Source organism: Mirounga leonina, unplaced genomic scaffold, assembly GCF_011800145.1.
Source record: "Mirounga leonina isolate KUSES-001 unplaced genomic scaffold, KU_Mleo_1.0 Mir_176, whole genome shotgun sequence".
Taxonomy (NCBI): Eukaryota; Metazoa; Chordata; class Mammalia; order Carnivora; family Phocidae; genus Mirounga; species Mirounga leonina.
Window position 1 is genome coordinate 7924403 of NW_023270454.1, and position 18569 is coordinate 7942971.

Genomic DNA, 18569 nt, shown 5'->3' on the forward strand with positions numbered 1-18569 from the left:
TCCCAACCCAATGCAGGGTGGGTCCCAACCCAATGCAGGGTGGGTCCTAACCCAATGCAGGGTGGGTCCTAACCCAATGGCCGGTGTTCTTAGAAGAAGATAAAGCACAGACAGACACACAGGGAGAATGCTATGTGACAAGGGGGGCTGAGTGTCTACAAGCCAAGGAATGCCAAGGATTGTCAGCAACCAACAGAAGTTAGGAAGAGGCCAAGGAGAATTGTGTCCTGGAGCTTACAGAGGGAACATGACCCCGGGGACACCTTGACTTCGGACTTCCAGCCTCCGGCATGGTGAGAGAATCAATTTCTGTTGTTTTAAGCCACCCGGTTTGTGGTCCTTTGTTATGGCAGCCCTAGGAAACCAAAACATGCACACTCACAGCATAGCAGCAATGGATTGCACAAGAAATATTTGGTGAATGAATGAGATCAGAGGGTGTTAATACATACAAAACAACCAGGCAGCCAAGATTGAGATGTACTGATACATTCCAAAAGTTGGCACCGTCCTCAGACCCTAACCCAAGTTGACAGCCGTTTAATGATTCCATGGCACATACACAGGGAAGAAGCAATCAGCGACTTAAAAATGCACACATAACACACAAATCATTTAAAGGGGACCAGGTTCTGTGGCCATCTTCCTCTCTTCTATGAAGAAAAGCAAAGTGAGCCTGGCCATAGTGATCCTAGTTTTCAGATGACAGCGTTAAGACACACCTCAGATTACACAGCAAAGGAAAGGCATGGTGGAAGGAGCAGATGAGCTTTACACCCCCATTCCAGCAATCTCTCTGTCAGGTCAGAGCGGCAGCAAGGGAAACTGAGGGCTGCCTGGATGTCTGCACTGCACGAGTTGTCCCTGGGAAGGATGTCCTTCTCCCTGTGCCCAGTACACTCCCCGCCTTGTCACTCTTCTTTGTCCCTCCCCCACGTGGAACTCAGTGCTTCCAGAACATGAGCGGGTCAAGAAGGCAATGTACTGAACACTCGAATTTGTTCTATTTGCTCTCCTGTGGGCGTGACTCAATGTATGGATCTTCCCAGGAGTAATTCTTGCAAAGGGAGGAGGCTGCCCAGGGAATGGCCCGGGTAGTGGGGCATCAGGGCGGTGGAGATCATTTGGAAGGTAGGCACTGGCTATGGATATGGAGTGTCTTGGGCTCAGGTCCTGGTTCTATAAAATCTAAGTTAAAGTTTTTCCCCAGACATCTGAGGAGTAGGTGGATTACATGACATGCTGGATATAAAGGGGCTTGGTAACCTTTGAGTGGCAAGGCCATCCTGACCATCTGCGCCCCCCCCCCCCCCCCAAGCCTTCACCAGAACTATGCCAAGATCACCACGTATAGTCATTCTGAGCTGCCCCTGAAATCACCTTGCCAAGCTTGGCTGGCTCATTCAGGGAGACGCAGGTCTGGAACGTCCTACACGTGGGTAGAGTTTTTAAGACACAGATGAGCGGTTATTAAGGGCCTTTACTGGAGATGAACTGGGAGGAAGGCAGAGTGGACAGTACAGGTGTGTGATGATTTCCAAGCCTTTGTCCTCCCCTTAGATGGAACTAGCCCCGCAGACTCAGAAGGATCTAAACTGTGGCCCGTGTGAGTCTCATGGGGCCAGGCTGCCGGGGGCTCCGACGACCAAGCGCTTCTTCGAATCGCTGCCTGTGGGGAATGCACACTTGGGGTCTGACTTTTTATCATTTTCCCAGGAACCTAGGCCAAAAGTCTTGAGCTTGCTTTGACTGCTCCCTTTCCTCTGTACCCCATACCCCCTTTGCTCACCAAGGCTCATCATCGAGGTGATTCCCATGTCATGTCTCTACCTCCTTCCTCACGGCTACCACACTCATCCGGGTCTTGCTCCCAGCCTTTTTTTTTTTTTTTTTTTTAAGATTTTTATTTATTTATTTGACTAAGAGAGACACAGCGAGAGAGGGAACACAAGCAGGGGGAGTGGGAGAGGGAGAAGCAGAGTTCCTGCAGAGCAGAGAGCCCGATGCAGGGCTCAATCCCAGGACCCTGGGATCATGACCTGAGCCGAAGGCAGACGCTTAACGACTGAGCCACCCAAGAGCCCCGCTCCCAGCCTTTTTAAGGACCTCCTTGTCTGCGGTCTCTCTAAAACCCATTAATCTCGTCAGAATCGAGTGAACTCACAGTCTCTGAGGTCCCTTATAGCACAAGGGGTCACAGCCCCTCTATCGGAGACCCCTGAAGATCATTCCCCACCTGACCCCTTCCGCAAACTCACACTCTGATGCTTCTGGACACAAGCTCCCTCTCACCTCAGCAAAAACATTCTCATATGTCCCCAAACATCCGCCAGATCTTTTCCTTTTCAAGAGCCCTGTCCCCCTCAGGCCTGACACTCACCTCCACACACACACCATTCTGATCTCTCAGGGCCCCTGGGCAGAGCTCCCAAAATCTGAGAACTGGACAGCCCCTCAGACATGACTGTGCTCATGGGAGCACCCCTGAACCTGGGCAGGCCACCCTGGGCCCGCTCCCTGGGCCCCGTCACTCATCCTGCACCATGGTCCCCAAGGAGGACAGGCCCTGTGCCTCACACACCATAGAGAGTCTACGAATGACTTCTGGGCAGTTGTAGAAGCTATTACGGTATCAGCGGTCCTAATGGTACGCAGCTGAGCTTTTTAAGTTCTTGACTCTTGGCACTGTGACTTGCTCATCTCTTCTGTCACTCGAGCAGGCCAGAGCATGGAGGTGGTCTGGGATGAGGAGGAGCGGGGTCTACTTCTCCTCCACTGGGAAAACGGTTCCAGAGCCCCCTCTACTCTGCTTCTGGTCCGAGGTGCCAGTTTCTCTGTCAGCCCACTGCCTACATGGGGGACGGGGAGGAGGAGGAGGACGGAGGGAACCCTCCAGCCCTGTGCCCTGGGCCCAGGGTGTCCTCTCAGAGCCCGCCCACCAGTCCAGTCCCGTCCTCCCCCACAGCCCCAGTGCAGCTCTGCCCCCCCCCCCCGGGGGCTGCCCCTGGGCTGCACCAGCTGGAAACATCTCCAGAACAGAACGAAGGGTATGTGACTTGAGCACGGGGTTCTTCTGGGACCCAGCCAACGGGGAGGGAGAAGCAATCCGTCCACCCTTCCCAGATCCTGGCATGAGCGATGGCGTAGGGGACCTGCCTGTGCTGGAAACAGGACAAGGAGAGCTGATGAAAGTGGGCCTGAAGCCAGCAGAACCGTGACCAAAATCATAATATAGACACTGCCCCCTGTACCTCTTGAAAAGGAAAAGATCTGGCGGATGTTTGGTACCGTTGCTATCAATCAATCCCAGAGTGCCTGACCAAAGTGGAGTCCCTCAGTTAATTGCCCTCCTTCCCCCCTTGACGTCACTGGGGCCCTGGGCTGTCAGCTTCCCCTCTACAGTTTTGCACGCTATCCCACTTCCTTCACTGTGTGTTTGGGGCAGGGCCCGTCAGCTGCACTGAGCAGCCTGGGGGACACGGCCCAGAGGTCCGGCCCAGCTTTCCTCGGAGCCTCCTGGGCTGAAGGGCGGTGGGTGAGGCTGGTAACACTGCTCATTTTCAGAGCAGGCTCTCCACTACCTTCCCAGCAGAGAGGCCAATGTGGAAGGTGACAGGACAGTGCCATCTGGCCCAGGGAGCTGCCGCCTAGTCCCTGCTTCCCAGGCCTTGGTGGGGCAGAAACACTCTTCATATCGGGCCCCATCCACAGAGATGCTTGATCCCTCCAGCAAGTCCCTATGCACTAGAGGCCAGAGTTGGAGCCTGGGACCCGAGGTCTCCCTCCATCACGTCAATGCTTTATAAACACTGCTGGGCTCTCCACTGCATGGTGTGTTTTCTTAAAAAAAGCAGCTCACACGTAAATCTGCCCTGCTGATTTGTTTTCATTAACTGAGAGATGGATTTTCAAGTCCCAGCTAGGCCACTGGCTTGGGATTTGACTTGGGCAAGTCATTTCTCCTCTCTGGGCCTCAAGTCCTCAACTGTAAAACAAGAGGAGTGGACTAGGTGATTTCAGAGCCTGTTACTACTGTAAGGTTCTGTGATTCTGTAACCGTCCATCTAGCAAACAGGCCATCTGAATATGGTGGAGAGTCCTGCCTTCCTGCCTGGCTCACACCTTCCTCCTCCTGGATGCCTCCCCTCTCTGGTTATCCGCCCCTCCTGGATGCCTTCTCTCTCTGATCATCTAAGTTCTCTGCTTCTTTCCAACCACAGACAGATTTCAACAGACATGATTAATACTGAAAATCCAAAGCAGAAAACAGAAAGCACTGTCGTGAGTGTACATGAAAGACAAGCTGGAGACAAAATTCATAGAAAACTGGATAACGAAGTGAGAGAATGAAAACCATTTGGGGTCAAGCCCCAGAATAACATAAATAAGGTCATGTTTGAAAAATACACATAGTTGAGTATTTGTGGATTCTGCACAGCCAAGGGCAAAGAGTGCAAGAGTGCAAGTGTGCGTGTGTGTTTAAAGACTAAGACAGGAACTGGACAAAGTTAGGGCAGAAAGGCCATTCCAGAGAGCAGTATGGAAATGCATAGAAGCTTAGCTGGTAACACATCTCTTATCCAAAAGCCAGGGTAGAGTTTTGTCTCATTGAATGGATATGCCAAAGAGAATCCTTGGGAATCATACCAGTTGGGTCCCTGGAGACGACGAGAGAGGGAGGTGGGAAAGGGAGGTGCCCGATGCAGTGGTGATCCCAGGAGCCAGAGGGACTGAGCAGTGTTCGTCTCCAAAATCTAGCAGCCCATCGAGAATGCAAAGCTCAAGGACTGGAAGGCAGGCCTGGGCAGGACAGAGGTAAAACTTCTGGTTCCAGGGAATGGAGGGTGAATCTTAAGAACCAAAGAAAGACTACTTGGAGGATCCCACTGGCAGAACCTTCACAAATGGATGCCCAGAGCAGCTTCAGTCCAAACCAAGGAGAACGCACTTGCAAATTATAGAAGCAGGCAGGCTATGAAATGCTCAGAGAGGCCCAAGAGGAGGCGCCAGCAGGAGGCATTGTGATGTTTCCTGACTGCAAGAGGAAGGAAGTGGGGAGGGGCTACACCCCCCCCTCCGCCAAATGGAGTCCAAGGGACCACACTCTTTTCTTCCTTCATTGCTCAGAGCTGGCAAATTTCCACCCTAGGAAGCAGGATGATCAGTGACAAGAACATGGATTCTGAACCACAAAGACCCACATTCAAACCTTGACTTTGCCACTTGCCAATTGGGTAAGAAACAGCGGGAAAGTTATCCAAGTTTCTCATCTATAAGATGGGGACAATAATACCCGTTTGCAGGATGTGAGGATTAGTAGTCCTTAATGTCTATTTAGAGAGTTAATGTCAACACAGTGTCTGGCTCAGAGTGGGTCATAATTTGGTACCGTTGCTATTATTAGTAATTACCTGACAGACTGCTGTGGGCAGAGGGGGCCAAGGAAGAAAGAAGATGGGAAAAACTAAAATCCCAGGGGTGTGGATCTGGAAGAATAAATTCTACCTCCTGTCCTCCTTTGATTTCTGGGAAGTGAAAGCCTGGGTGTCCCAGGACAAGAAAATCAATGCTCTGACTGTCCAGGTTCAAGATCTAACAGTTGCTTCACCAACATATACGGGGTCCCAGTTCTGTGCACCGCACTGTCAGGTGCTGGGGGGAGCAGGGGGGATGCTAGAGGGTGGGCCGGGGTGGACTGCAGTGTGGTGAGCACTGGGCAGTGGGTTCAACATCCTGGCCTGATCACTGAATTTTACACTTCAATGGGTGAACACCGCAGCATATAAATTATACCTTATTAAGACCGTTTGAAAACACAAAGTCCTGGGTCAGATCATTACCAGCTGTGTGGCCTTGTGTAAATCAGGCATTTCCTCTGGGAGCCTCAGTTGTTTTTCTGCAGGAATCCTACCCTGCCCTCAATAACAAAGCCTGCCTTCAACCAACCTCACAGCCGGTCGTAGGGACCCACTTTAAAACAAAATAATGTAGACTGGACTGTGGACTGGAAAAGACTATGCAAATGGAAGGCTCCATCATTCCTACTTTCCGCTCTGATACACGGAGAAGCTCAGAGGAGAGAGGCTTCAGTGAGCTAGAGCGGCTGGCGGGGTTCTCGCGGGAGGTGGGTTTGAGTGAGATCTGAAGGATCAGTGGGATCTGGATGATGAGGAGGAAGAGGAAGAAGGAGGCGCTGAGGTAGGAGGAATAGCTGGAGTAAAGCCAGGGCAATGGGAAGGGCGGGCTGCGTCTCTGGGGCAGTGACAAGACGTGTCCCACTGGACCAGATGCTTCCCACGGGGCAGGGGGGTGGACACTGGCTGTTTATGGACCATATATGACCCACAGAATTAGACAAATAAAAATTTCTAGAACATTCCATGTTTCTGGTTTCTGGTGAAAAATGGGAAGACTTTGTCAATGCCAGGCCCATATTCCAGCCTGGCCCAAATGGGGTGGACCTGCCATAGCCCCTACTACTCCCCTGACACCAAGGGCACTTCACTCATGGACATTGCTCGACTTGTCCCTACAGACTGTTCCATGTATAACCTCTGGTAGACGGGAACAGTCAGAGGAGAAGGCAGGGAAGTCAGGCTGGGGTCAGCTCTGGGATCAGAAAAGCTTGGGTCCAAATCCTGGCTCCATCACCTCCTGGCGGGAGGCTGTGAGCAGCTTCCTGAAGTAGTACATTCACCGTTGTTTTTAAAAGACATGGGTGTTATACACAAATAATGAATCATGGAACTCTACATCAATAAAAACTAATGACGTACTGTATGGTGACTGACAACATAATAAAAAAAAAGACATTATATGGCGGTAGCTACACTAGTGGTGGACATAGCATAAGGTATACAGAATTCTCTAATCGCTAAGTCGTACACCTGAAATTAACGTAACATTGTGTGTCAACTATACTTCAATAAAAATTTAAAAATGAAAGGCATCATACAAGGCATGCTTGGTACAAGGCACGGAACCTGCCATAGCTGGCGCCCACCGTGGTGTCATTATTGCCTACTGTCAGGCTAAGGAGGATTTATTGAATCAGGCAGAACTTGGGGAGCCCTGGTGGAGTCCTGAGCGGGGTGGGGGGGTGATGTGGGAAAAGTGCGTTTCACTAAAGGTACCTCTGACGGTGATGCGTAGGGCAGACAGTAGCAGGAAGGCATGGGGGGGTGGGGACCAGTTAGGCGTGGAAAAGAGAGAAGCTTGCTCTGAAGGCTCTAGAGTCTGCAGGCCTGGGGCAAGAATACCAGCGGAGGCCTACACATTTTTTTTTTTTAAAGATTTTATTTATTTATTTGAGAGAGAGAATGAGAGAGAGAGCACATGAGAGGGGGGAGGGTCAGAGGGAGAAGCAGACTCCCTGCCAAGCAGGGAGCCCGATGCGGGACTCGATCCAGGGACTCCAGGATCATGACCTGAGCCGAAGGCAGTCGCTTAACTAACTGAGCCACCCAGGCGCCCCGGCCTACACATTTTTGCCATTACATTTAAGAGCTATAAATGAAGCTAACAAATTGTTAAGTAAAATGTGTTCTTCTGCCTGGATGAATATACTTCATAACAGCCTGGAAGGCCAAGTTCAAATCTGGGATTCTCCAATTCCTTGTGGCTCTAGGCATTGGAATACCACGACCCTGGAGGAGCGCGCCTCCCTGTTCCCGGCCGGAGCCTGCAGCCTGACCCTCTGCTTTTCCACAGCAGGAAACACTTGGAGGCTCCTGTTGGCACATCCAAGCTCTGACCACCCGGTCTCCCATTAGCCACCCTTGGCCATTCTCATGCCCGGGGGGGGGTGTGGATGCTGAGTGTACTGTCTGGGAGGTGGAAGGGAGGTTAGGGTTATCCAGGGGAGACACCTACACAGGGTGGAAAATGGGCACAAGCCATTTGGGCAGAAAATCCCAGGGTCCTGTAGGGTAAGACTGAATAGCGGGGGCGGGTGGGGGGGGCATCGACTCCCCAGGGCAAGTGGGTTGGGGGAGGTGGGGCGGGGGGACCTCCTGGGCCCTTCGGGAGGGGTGCGCAGGAAGAAGGCCGGAGCTGGTAGGGCCCAGGCAGGCACTGTGGGGTCGGGTGGGCCAGGCGGCTACCTTTGGTGAGGGAGATGTTCCTCAGCGCGATGGAGTGCTCCCAGTCCTTGAGGCGCAGGTCCTCGGTGACCGTGCGGAGCACCGTCAGCTCCTGCTGGAGCTGCAGCTCCATGCCCCTGTGCACCAGCCGCAGGCGGCGCGTGTCCTCGCTGGCGTTGCTCAGCAGCACCTGCAGGTCCTGCAGCCGCGTGGTGTGCAGGGCCACGTCGTAGGACAGGCTGTGGTTGAGGCCGCGCAGCGCGCCGCCCACGTCGGCCAGCTCCTCGCCCAGGACGCCCACCCTGCGCGCCAGCCCGTCGAGCAGGCCCGCGTGGCGCCGCAGCAGCAGCTGGCTGTGGTTGCTCTCCACCTGCAGCTGGTAGAGCTCCAGCTGCGCTGCGTCGCTCTGCTGGCCCGCGCGGTCCCGCAGCAGGGCCACCGCCTGCTCCGTCTGCGCCGCCTGCGCCTGCAGCCCCCACAGCGCGCCCTCCAGCCGCTGCACGGCGCCCGCCAGCGCCAGCAGCGAGTCCGACTGGTTCTGCAGCGCGTCCTGCACCTTCCACACCTGCTCGGTCGCGTCCGCCTGCCGCGGAGCCTGCAGCAGCCGCAGCTGCAAGTCCCGCAAGCTCTCGTTCAGCCGGTTCACGTTCCGAGTCAGCGCCTTCAGGTCGTCCGGGGAGCTCCGGGGCCTGGACACTGCGGGGAGGGGGGCGGGGGGTGCGGAGGAAGGGAGAGGGGAGAGGTCAGCTCGACTGGGGAGGGTCCCAGGTCCCAAGAGGCAGGCCTCGCATGCAGTAGGTGCTCGATAAACGACAGGTGAAGTTTGGCAAGCAGAGGGTGACTCTTAATAGATCCCCGGCACGGTGCTAAGCCAGTGGTCCCCAAGCTTGTCTGTCCAGTAGGCTCGCCCACAAAAATTGTGAGTAAATTGGTCTGGGGTGTGACCTGGGCTTTGGCGTTTTTCAAAGAGCCCGAGATAATTCTAAGGGGCAGACCAGTCGTACTCATCTCCCCATTATGTCTGAGGTCGATCCCTATGCTGTTGTCATTTCTGCATGTGGAACATGACTGGCCATCGGCAGTTTCTCGTGGTTAGCGCGAAGATATTGAGTGTTAGCCTCTCAACCGAAGGAGGCAGGTACTGTTCTTATCCCCCTCTAGGGTCCGAGCTGTTAAAGTCGCCCAAGGTAGCCCAGCAAGTAAGTCATGGAGCCAGGATTCCACCCTAGGCTTGCTTGCTCCAGAACCGGGGTGCTTCCCTACAAGTCTGCTCCAGAATCGTTTGAAGGAGCCGTGCCAGCAGTGGACTCAGCCGGGCTCTGGGCAACACTGTACTTCCCAGCCTCCTGGGTTCAGGGTCCCACCACTCCATCCCCTCCCTTGCTGGGCAAGGGCCCCTCAGCGCAGGTACAGATGCTTTTATATTCATCCCTTCCCTTCTCTGCCCCCCCCCAACTCTTTTTCTAAATCGTCTATTTTCCTCCTCAAGCAACGAACCCCTCTCAGTGACTTTTTGCCCTTTCCTCTCGGAGAGGTTTCCTTTTCTTGGTGATAAGTAGCTATTTTACAATACTAAGGGGAGGGATGTGCATCTCAATAATTGCAATCTGGTGTCTCCTCCTGGAAGCTTGCGGACTGCGCTGACTCAGGTATACCAGAAACCCTGGTGCTAGGAGCCTAGGGATGCTTGCGGTCTGTTCGCTGTGCACTGGCCAGGGTGGTACCCCCCTCTGCTCTGCACACTAGAGAAATGGAAACTAGTAGAAGTGGGACAGAGTAGGAGGTGGGGGCAGATGAGGCACAGAGGGAAGTCTGCCTTGGAAATCTTGGAATGGGCACAGCAGGGAACTTCATCCACAGCCTGTTCAAACAATGAGAAATTGGGATAGGATAGCTCTCTTCCAGAACCTCAGGCAGGGAAGGGGACAGATAGTTGTGCGGGCGCTTGAGCCACATGAAGACCAGCTGCCACCATGCCTCTGGAGAAACTATGTCATTTAAGATTAGATTCAGAGGCCCATAGCGCCACTAGGGCTTTGAAGTTCCCATCTCAGCTTCTCCCTCCCCCGGAACTTTAATCTCCAAGAAAACCACACGCCAAGTGGTGACCCACTTGGCACCCACTTTTCTTGCTCCATCCACATGCATCCCCAATCTTTACAATCTGCTTATACCTGCCTCTCTGCCTTCAATTACTTATAACTGTTGGAATGTTCTGCATTCTGTTCAGACTGGAAATTTGCCTTCCTGTAGTTTCTATCCACTGACCCTGCCCTTTGGGGGTCATATAGAGCTAGTGAAATATTTTTTTCACAAGACAGCTCTTCAGAATTTCAAATTTTCTGATTGAAAATCTGCATTTCCTTCATCTGTTCTCTCCTAACTAGGTTCTAAACCTCCATATATCCTGGCTGCCCTCCTCTCCATATACTTCAGTGTGTCCACATCCCCTTAGAGGTGGTGCTTGATCTAACTGTGGTTTTCCAAAATGCGGACAGACTGGGAAAAGTATGGTAGAAGGATCGTCTCCTTCATTCTGGGCATGAGACTTGTCATGTGGTCCAAACTGGACCGTTTCGCTTCATCTGTCTGGGCTTTTCAGACTTTGGCCATTGGATTTGGGTCTATGCAGTCTTTGGTGAAAATTTTCCCCAATTTCCAGTGAAAACACTGACACTGAGAGAGTCTAAAGGAACTGCCTAATGGCATGCTTTCTGCCTCCTGGTCCAATGGTTCCTGCCCCTGCTCCATGCTCTGGAAGCTTAGCTGAAGCGTTGTCAATAAGAGTAGAGGTTCTGGGGAAACGAATCCATGACCCAATCACAACCTAAGTAACCACAGGAACTGTCTGCTGAAGAAATCATCATAGGCCAGGATTTGATTTTAAAACCAGTGTGTTTGTCCAATGTTCGACCCAGATTGGTACGCAAGTGTTAGAGACAGGGCGGTTGGAAAACAGAAAGCCCGATAATTTGGTTCCAGTCGCTGCCCGTGATGCCCCTGGAGTTCAAAGAGACACCGCAGCTTATTGGATGCAGTAAAGAACACTCTGGGCTTTGCAAATTCTGGTTTGAAACCTGGGATTTGTGAGTGACTAAGGGGAACAGGGCAACCTACTTGCTTTAAGTTCCAGGCCTGCTTACACCATGAAGTAGGCTATCTCCCTTACTCCCCCTCTGCCGGCTTCCCGCTCCCTCCTTCCCTCTGCAGGTGGTGCCCATGCCTGACTGGTGCTCTGTGCCCTTGGAGGGCCCTGGCCTTGCCCGGCAGGCCCCCTCTCAGAACCTGCCAGCTCTGGGGCCCCCTCTCTCTGTCCAGGAAACTGGGCTGACAGTTGCCCATGTGGTAGTGATAGTCAGCTACCCCTTCCTTGAGAGTTTATTTGGGTCTTTTATTATTGTTCATTGCACAACCAATATTAACATACACCCAAATAAAAGAAAGAAAAAAATTCTCCCACAATCCCACAACCTCCAACAAAGCACACTGGTTTTCTTTCTGTTTTCTTTTTCTTGCTCCATCTGTAGACATCCCCAATCTTTACAATCTGATTTCAGAGGGTTTTTTTTTTTCTGGTATGATTATTTCATAAACATGTTCTCATCCTTCTCTCTGTCTTTCGTAATTATAATTTTGGTGGGCCCCCCCCCCCCATAGAGTCCATCAAGGGGATGTGTTGTAATTTGCCCATTCTCTTACCATTGAAATTTTTTTTTCAATCATAGACAATAAATGCAGGAAGGTCTCTCCTTGTTTTGAAAATGTTCCTAACGATAAATTCCCAGAAGTTAAATTAGTAGATCAAAGGGTATAAACATTTTTGTGATTCTAAAAAACTCCAGCCAAATCACTTTCCCCCAAAGTTACATCTATTTATGTGCCCATCCAAGATGTTCTAGGCTTCCAGTTGAAACAGTGCAGCTGAGTGCCCCAATCCTCATATTGTTAATTTCACAGATATAAAAAACAGTACCTTGTTATTTTTTACATTAGTATATTTACATTTGAGAAGTGGCCTTTTGAAGGTACTGCATTAGCTCAAAGGAAAGGTTTTGACATTTTAGGTACCCAGGCTAATCAAAACAGAAATTACTTGGAGGGGTAAATAGTCTCTGGGCATCAAATCATGCTGTATAAGCCCAGAGCAGCCTCCCTTTTTTGGGGGGGATCATTTACCCACCCCCAAAATGAATTATCTCCTTCCAACAGTCACAGAGTGTTCTCAGCCCACACCACCACCACCACCCACCCTCTTCCCCCATTTAATTCCTTCCAGATGTTTGCTGTCCTCAACAGGGAACAATTCTTCCTTCAGTGTGACTCTCTTAATTCATATTTATGCAAACAGTTCGTTTATCTCTCCGCCTGGCATATTTTCTTTTTAATGTGCTTTCATTATTCTTCGACCTTTATACTTTCACAAAGGGGACAAGAAATCATAGAGTAACAATCATAACTGGCATTTCCCAAGTACTTGCTATGTGCTTTTCACATGAATACACTCAATCACCTAACAACCCTATGAGATAAGTTTTACTAGGACCCTCATATTCTGAACGAGGAACCCGAGACACACAGAGGTTAGGTAACTCACGAGGTCACACAGCCAGGAAAGGGAGGAGACTGATTTTGGGTCCCGGGCAGTGTGGTTCCAGAGCTCCTGGCTCTTGACCCCTCTGCAGTACCGCTAAAGGATGGAAGGCACAGAACCATTTTTTTTTTTAACAGAGACATGCAAATATGGGGAATAAGCTTTGAAGGTAGTGAGTTCCCCATTGTAAACCCAGGCGGGAGTCAGGCTGCTCGGCAGGAATCATGTAGACATTCAAATTTGGATTCTGATTCAGTATGGAGTGCTGAATCCCAATTAACGTGTTCCTGCATGTAATACTGTACTAATATATGATGAATGCATTAGGGCCTGCCTCAGGCCATGCCCGGGGCTAGGAGGCTTGCTCACACACATCTCCTTCAGCCTTCTTACCTGCACAGCGATTGAGCCTTGCCTTCCCACCTACACCCCGGCCCCGAGTCAGCCCCCCACTCCAGAGCTGTCCTTTATATTCATGAAAACAAACAAAAAAATCACATGCTGGGTAAGTGAAGGTGCTCCAGATGTGACTGACCATAGGGGCTGTCTTGCCCAAAGGCATCTGGCATACCTGTACGATGCCACCAAGGCAGAGGATCTGGGGGTGGGCAGGGAAGAAGAAAGCCAGGCATTCTGTCTGATGTTTAGTGGCTTAAACCTTGGGCCGTGGTGTTAATAAGCCTTTCTCTTTGTATAAAAGTTCACATCTATCACCTTACTTAATTTTCAACATAGCTCACCTTGGGAGGTAGGCAGGGCAAGTATTCATCATTTCATGTAAGGATGAAAAAAAAGAAGCTCAGAGAAGTCAAGAGATTACCAGGAGTATAAAATACGGAAGAATCGGGGTCAGGTGTCCCTTAATCCAGCACACCGTCCTCTACCCCTGCTGCTGGGATAGTCAATCACATACTGAACTCCAAAATCTATATGGGAAAGCAGGGCAGTAGATGACATTTATTAAGCACCTGCTGCATGCCAAACTCAGTTCTTATCTCTTATAGGAGATTCCCTCTTCCTGACAACCTTACGAAGCTGGAATTACTATGCCCATTTTCAGATGAAGAAGCTCAAGAAGGTGACAGGGCACAAACAGGCTCAGGCTTCTCAGTCTCTGAAGGCCGTGCAGGCTTTCCCACTTTTCCTCCCTTGCACAAAACAGCATAGGGCATCTGTCCCCTGTCTTTGCAGGGGAGTGCTGTTGGAGGGTTCTGGCAGGCCACCTGAGCAGAGGCCCTACTCCAGCCCACAAGTTGGGAGGACTAGTTAGTGGCTTGGGAGGGCACCAAGTGAAGTGGCATCTGAGCAGTCTGAGGGAGGGTGGCCCATGCTGGGGAGGCTGCGGATTGGGGGGCAGGCGCTAGAACACTGCTGAATGCCTTGCAGTTCTCCTGTAGTCCTCCCAAGCCTGCGGGCAGACAGTATCACCACTTTATACAAGAAAACACCAACACTGGAGATATTAGGTAACTAGCACAAGGCCACCCTGCTCGTAGGAGTCCTCCCTTCTTCCATTTGCCACGAGGACTGTACACAAGTCCTGCCTTGTGTCCTTTTAGGCTCGTGAGACTGAAGGCAGGCAGGTGGGTATCAGAATTCAGAGATCATATAAAAGGCACATGTGGGAAAGGATGGGGCTGAAATGAAACAGCAAAGTGAGCATGTAGATATAAGCACCAAGAGAAAGAAAGGTAATTCCGGTGGTCTGCAAAGCTGGCTTGAATGTGTTGAGCTCTGGATACACGTGACTTTAACAGAAAAGTGGAGCATAATTTTCCTCCTGAATTGCCGAACGATGAGGTTATCAGTAGAACTTTAGCACTTACAGTGATGCACAGCTTTATTAGGGTTCTCCTGACTTCAAGACGCAGGAGAGAAGCCGGGCCAGCCTCAGGGCATTCCCTGAGCTGTCCCACAGGGCTCCAGGCCAGAAGGGCACTGTGCTGGGAGACTTCATGCTCTGCAATCACCATTTTGAAATTTTGAGAATTTTTTCTTGGAGTTTGTGTAAGTGAAGTCTAAAGGGGCCCTGGCACCTCGGCTCATGTGCAGCCCCACCTCCCACCAGCCTGGGATGAGGTCTCAGCCTCCCACTCCCACCTCGGGGGCCCATGCCACCCTCTCTTCTGGCCCCATGGGGACATCAGGGTCCAGTCAGTTCCTACGAGGATCTGTACTCACGCCTGAAAATCTTCATGCCTGTTATTGTCATTGTAAACAGCAAATAAAAACCAACATGACAGGTGGTGAGACAATAGAAGAAAAGAAACAGCTTTTTTTTCCTGCTTCTGAAACAGGGAACCCTGCATTTTCATTGTGCACTGGGCCCTGTGAATTATGTAGCTGGTCCCGGAGAAAACTAACAACCGTTCATCCTCTGGGGCCCATAGAGAAACCCTGAACAGGCAAATCCCAGGCAGGTCTGTCTTAGTTGGCTTGGGCTACCATAACAGAAGACTGGAGCCTGGGTGGTTTAAACCACAGACATTTATGTTCCAGTTCTGGAGGCTGGAAGTCTAAGATCAAGGTGCCAGAAGGGTTGGGTTCTCCTGAGACCTCTCTCCTTGGCTTACAGACGTGTGTCTTCTAGTTAGATCCTCATGTGGTCTTTTCTCTGCATGCGCATGCATCCCTGCTGTCTCTTCTTCTTCCTATAGCGACATTGGTCCTATTGGATTAGGGCCTCACCCTTATGACCTCATTTAACCTTAATGACCTCCTTAAAGGCCCTATCTCCAAATGCAGTCACATTGGGGGTTAGGGCTTTCATATATGAATCTGGGGCAGGGGGTAATTCAGTCCATAATGGTGTCCTTTAACAACCAGTTACCAAGAGCTGTACAGGCAGAGAGAATAGGTTTCTGCTGCCCTCTTGGGGGTACAGAGAATAATATTTAGGACTAGCATATGTAATCTACTCTTCCAAACAGTTGTGCAGTGAGAAGTGACCAGAACAGGTGACTATTGAGGGGAGCAGGTTTGGTTCATACTGTTTGAAGTTTCTAAGGTACCTCCAGGCAGAGATGTCCAAAAGGCTATTGATACTGGATCCCAACCAGGAGAGAGTTAGAAGCAGGAAATGCAGCTTTTGGAATCACCAGCCATACATAAATGTTGATGTTGTGCAAATCAATGAGGTCAACCATGATGAGAGGACAAGTCTTGGGGTGGGGTTGGTGCCCTGAGGGGAGAGGAGAAGTTCTGGTGCTACTGATGAGCATTAACAGATATTCTGTAATGTCACCTCAGACAATGAGCTCTCTCTGTGCAAGAGAGGCATGTGGTCTTCCAGTCCTCTCCATATCTAAGTGCTGCGTTTAAAGCACTCCATGAAGGTTTATACCAACACTGGAGACAGCCATGTAGGTTGGTCAAATAAATGTCCTCACATTTGTGGCTGGCAAAGAGAGAGATGGGCCGGGAAACAATGCTCGGCCTTCCAAGGGGCTCTGCATGGCTCTTGTTCAATGGGCCACTGCCAGGGGCCAATCACTTACAGATAGATGGGGGAACTTCCTGGCAGCCCCAACCCAGACACCAGGTGAGCTTTTTACTTCTGTGGGAAAACCATAAAATCCTATAAGAGATCCCGAAAGGATCACCTCAAGAATTATGGACAAACTAGTCCCTCTTCTTAGAATGCCTTGTCTTTCCATAACTATTTGTCTTAATCATCATTCAGTTCACACTTTGAGAAGCCCTCCCAGAGCCTTCTCTACTCCCAATTGGATAGAACTGTCGCTTTTATCTCTATTATACTAATAACCATAAAATGCAATGCCAGAGTTAATCATACCCATTAGCCTGTCCCATTATCCTGAGAGCCCCAGGACGGCAGGCACCTTATCTATTTATATACCCTGGGCAGTTGTTCAAGGAATTGAGTGGGCAAGACACAGGCAGGATTTAAAACAAAATAACTCTTTTTTTTTAGTATAACTTAAAATTACAGTACTATAGTGGGTTGAATAGTGTCCTTTCAAATTTATGTTTACCTGGAGCCTCAAAATGTGACCTTTTTTGGAACTTATCTGAAGATGTAATGAGTGAAGGTGAGGTCTTACTGGATTAGGGTGGGCTCTAAATCCAGGTACTGGTGTCCTTATAAAGGAAGAGGACACACAGAAACACAACACGGAGAAGGTGGCCATGGGAAGATGGAGGCCTAGATTGGAGTGATGCAGGCACAAGAGTAAGAACACCAAGGACTGCCGACAGCCACTGGAAGCTTGGAGAGATGCAGGAAGTGGATTCTCCCTCAGAACCTGCAGAAGAACCCAACCTTGCTGGGGCTTTGTTCTCACACTTGTAGCCTCCTGAACTGTGGGAAAGTGTGGTACTTTGTCAGGTGGCCACAGGAAACGAATACAGGTGTCCAAGGCTTGGCAGTTCCCTTGGTGTCAAGGAACAGATCTGAGACAAGAGTGAGGTGTCATTGACATGGAGGGACACACAAATCAGGCTGTTTGGAGGTGACTGAGGAATGGTCAATAGGAGCTTCACCAAGAGAGGAGAACATGGGCTGCTATAGACAGAATGTTTGTGTCCCCCTCCCCCCAGAATTCATGTGGAAGCCCTAATCCTCAGTGTGATGGCATTTGGAGGCGGGGGCTTTGGGAGATGACTAGGTTTAGATGAGGTCCATGAAGTGGGGACCTCATGCTGGGCTTAGTGTCCTTATAAGGAAAGAAAGAGATCCCATGAGGACCCAGCAAGAAGATGGCTGTCTGCAAACCAGGAAGAGAGCTCTCACCAGAACCCAACCACCACTGGCATCTTGATCTCAGACTTCCAGCCTCCAGAACTGTGAGACATAACTATCTGTTGTTTAAGCTGTAGCAGCCTGAGCAGAGTAAGACAGGGCCTTCAGTGGGTGGTCTGAGGGCAGCAGCAGGGCCACCAGGCAGGGTGGGTATTAAGCTGGCCACATGGATGTCATCCAAAAGGACCACCTGCAGGATGAGGGCATCTCAGCCATGAGACGAGTCAGCAAGCAGGACTGTAGGGCCTAGCTTCGAGGGGCAGAGCTGGGAAGGGTAGGCACGATGCAAACACCAAAGCAGGAGCCAATCCCGGAGCTAGAGGCACAAAGGAATGGAGCCCGCTGAGGCTGAGAGAGTGTGAGGAGCTCAGGATCCCAGGAGAGCTGGTGGTACAGAGTCAGGGAGACCCCCAAGAGTCCTGGGGCTCTTGCAAGGACACATCTGGATTCTAGACCCAGCCATTCACCAGATGGGGAGTGGGTTGCTCAATACCACCTGCTCTCGGCCGCATGTGGGCATGGGGAAGGACTGAGGCATGGGAAGCAAAGCAGATGGGGAAGGGAAGTATTGGGGCACATTCATAAGGACCCAAAGAGGAGGGCAGCAGATCAGTAAATTTTTGGTGAGATCTATCTATCTATCTATCTATCTATCTATCTATCTATCTATCTATCATCTATCTATCTATCTTTAAGTACCATACATCCTTGTTTCCAGCTCATCAGGATGCCTGGGATAAACATTTACAGGTTGGACATGAAATTCTTCTTTGCTGGTGGCCCCCCCAGCCCCTGCAATACCCAGGAGGGAGCCAGGAGCTTCCAGCTGCAGCTCAGAGCAACATGGGGCCCCTTGAGAAAGAAGCCAGACACACTCTCTGTCTTTGCACAGGTGGCCTGTGTTTTCTGATGCCCTGTCAGGTTGGAGACTCCTCAACCAATGGCTCCCAGGGTGACAAGTTTTGCCTGCTGAGATCTGGGATCCTGAATGCCTACCTGCACTGGCCTTTATCAGCTCATGGACAGGCAGGTGTCTCTAACCGAGCAAGCAAAGGTAGCCAGTTCTGAGTCTCATATGCAAGGTCCGACAAAGAGGCAAATGACGAGGACCACCTGCCCACTGGAATTGGCTGAA

At 50.8% G+C, this 18569-nt stretch overlaps 1 protein-coding gene across 5 annotated transcripts in view; it reads right to left on the reverse strand.

The window, feature by feature from the left end:
• SCARA5 (scavenger receptor class A member 5) overlaps positions 1–18569 on the reverse strand; it is a 116054-nt gene that overhangs the window by 38636 nt on the left and 58849 nt on the right. For 4 of the 5 annotated variants that reach the window (XM_035022622.1, XM_035022621.1, XM_035022620.1 and 1 more), the window contains exon 4: positions 8103–8777. In XM_035022622.1, the coding sequence (XP_034878513.1) occupies positions 8103–8777 (675 nt within the window). Of the gene's footprint in view, positions 1–8102; positions 8781–13177; positions 15069–18569 lie in introns of those variants that run through there. The other variant, XM_035022623.1, reaches the window with a different exon arrangement.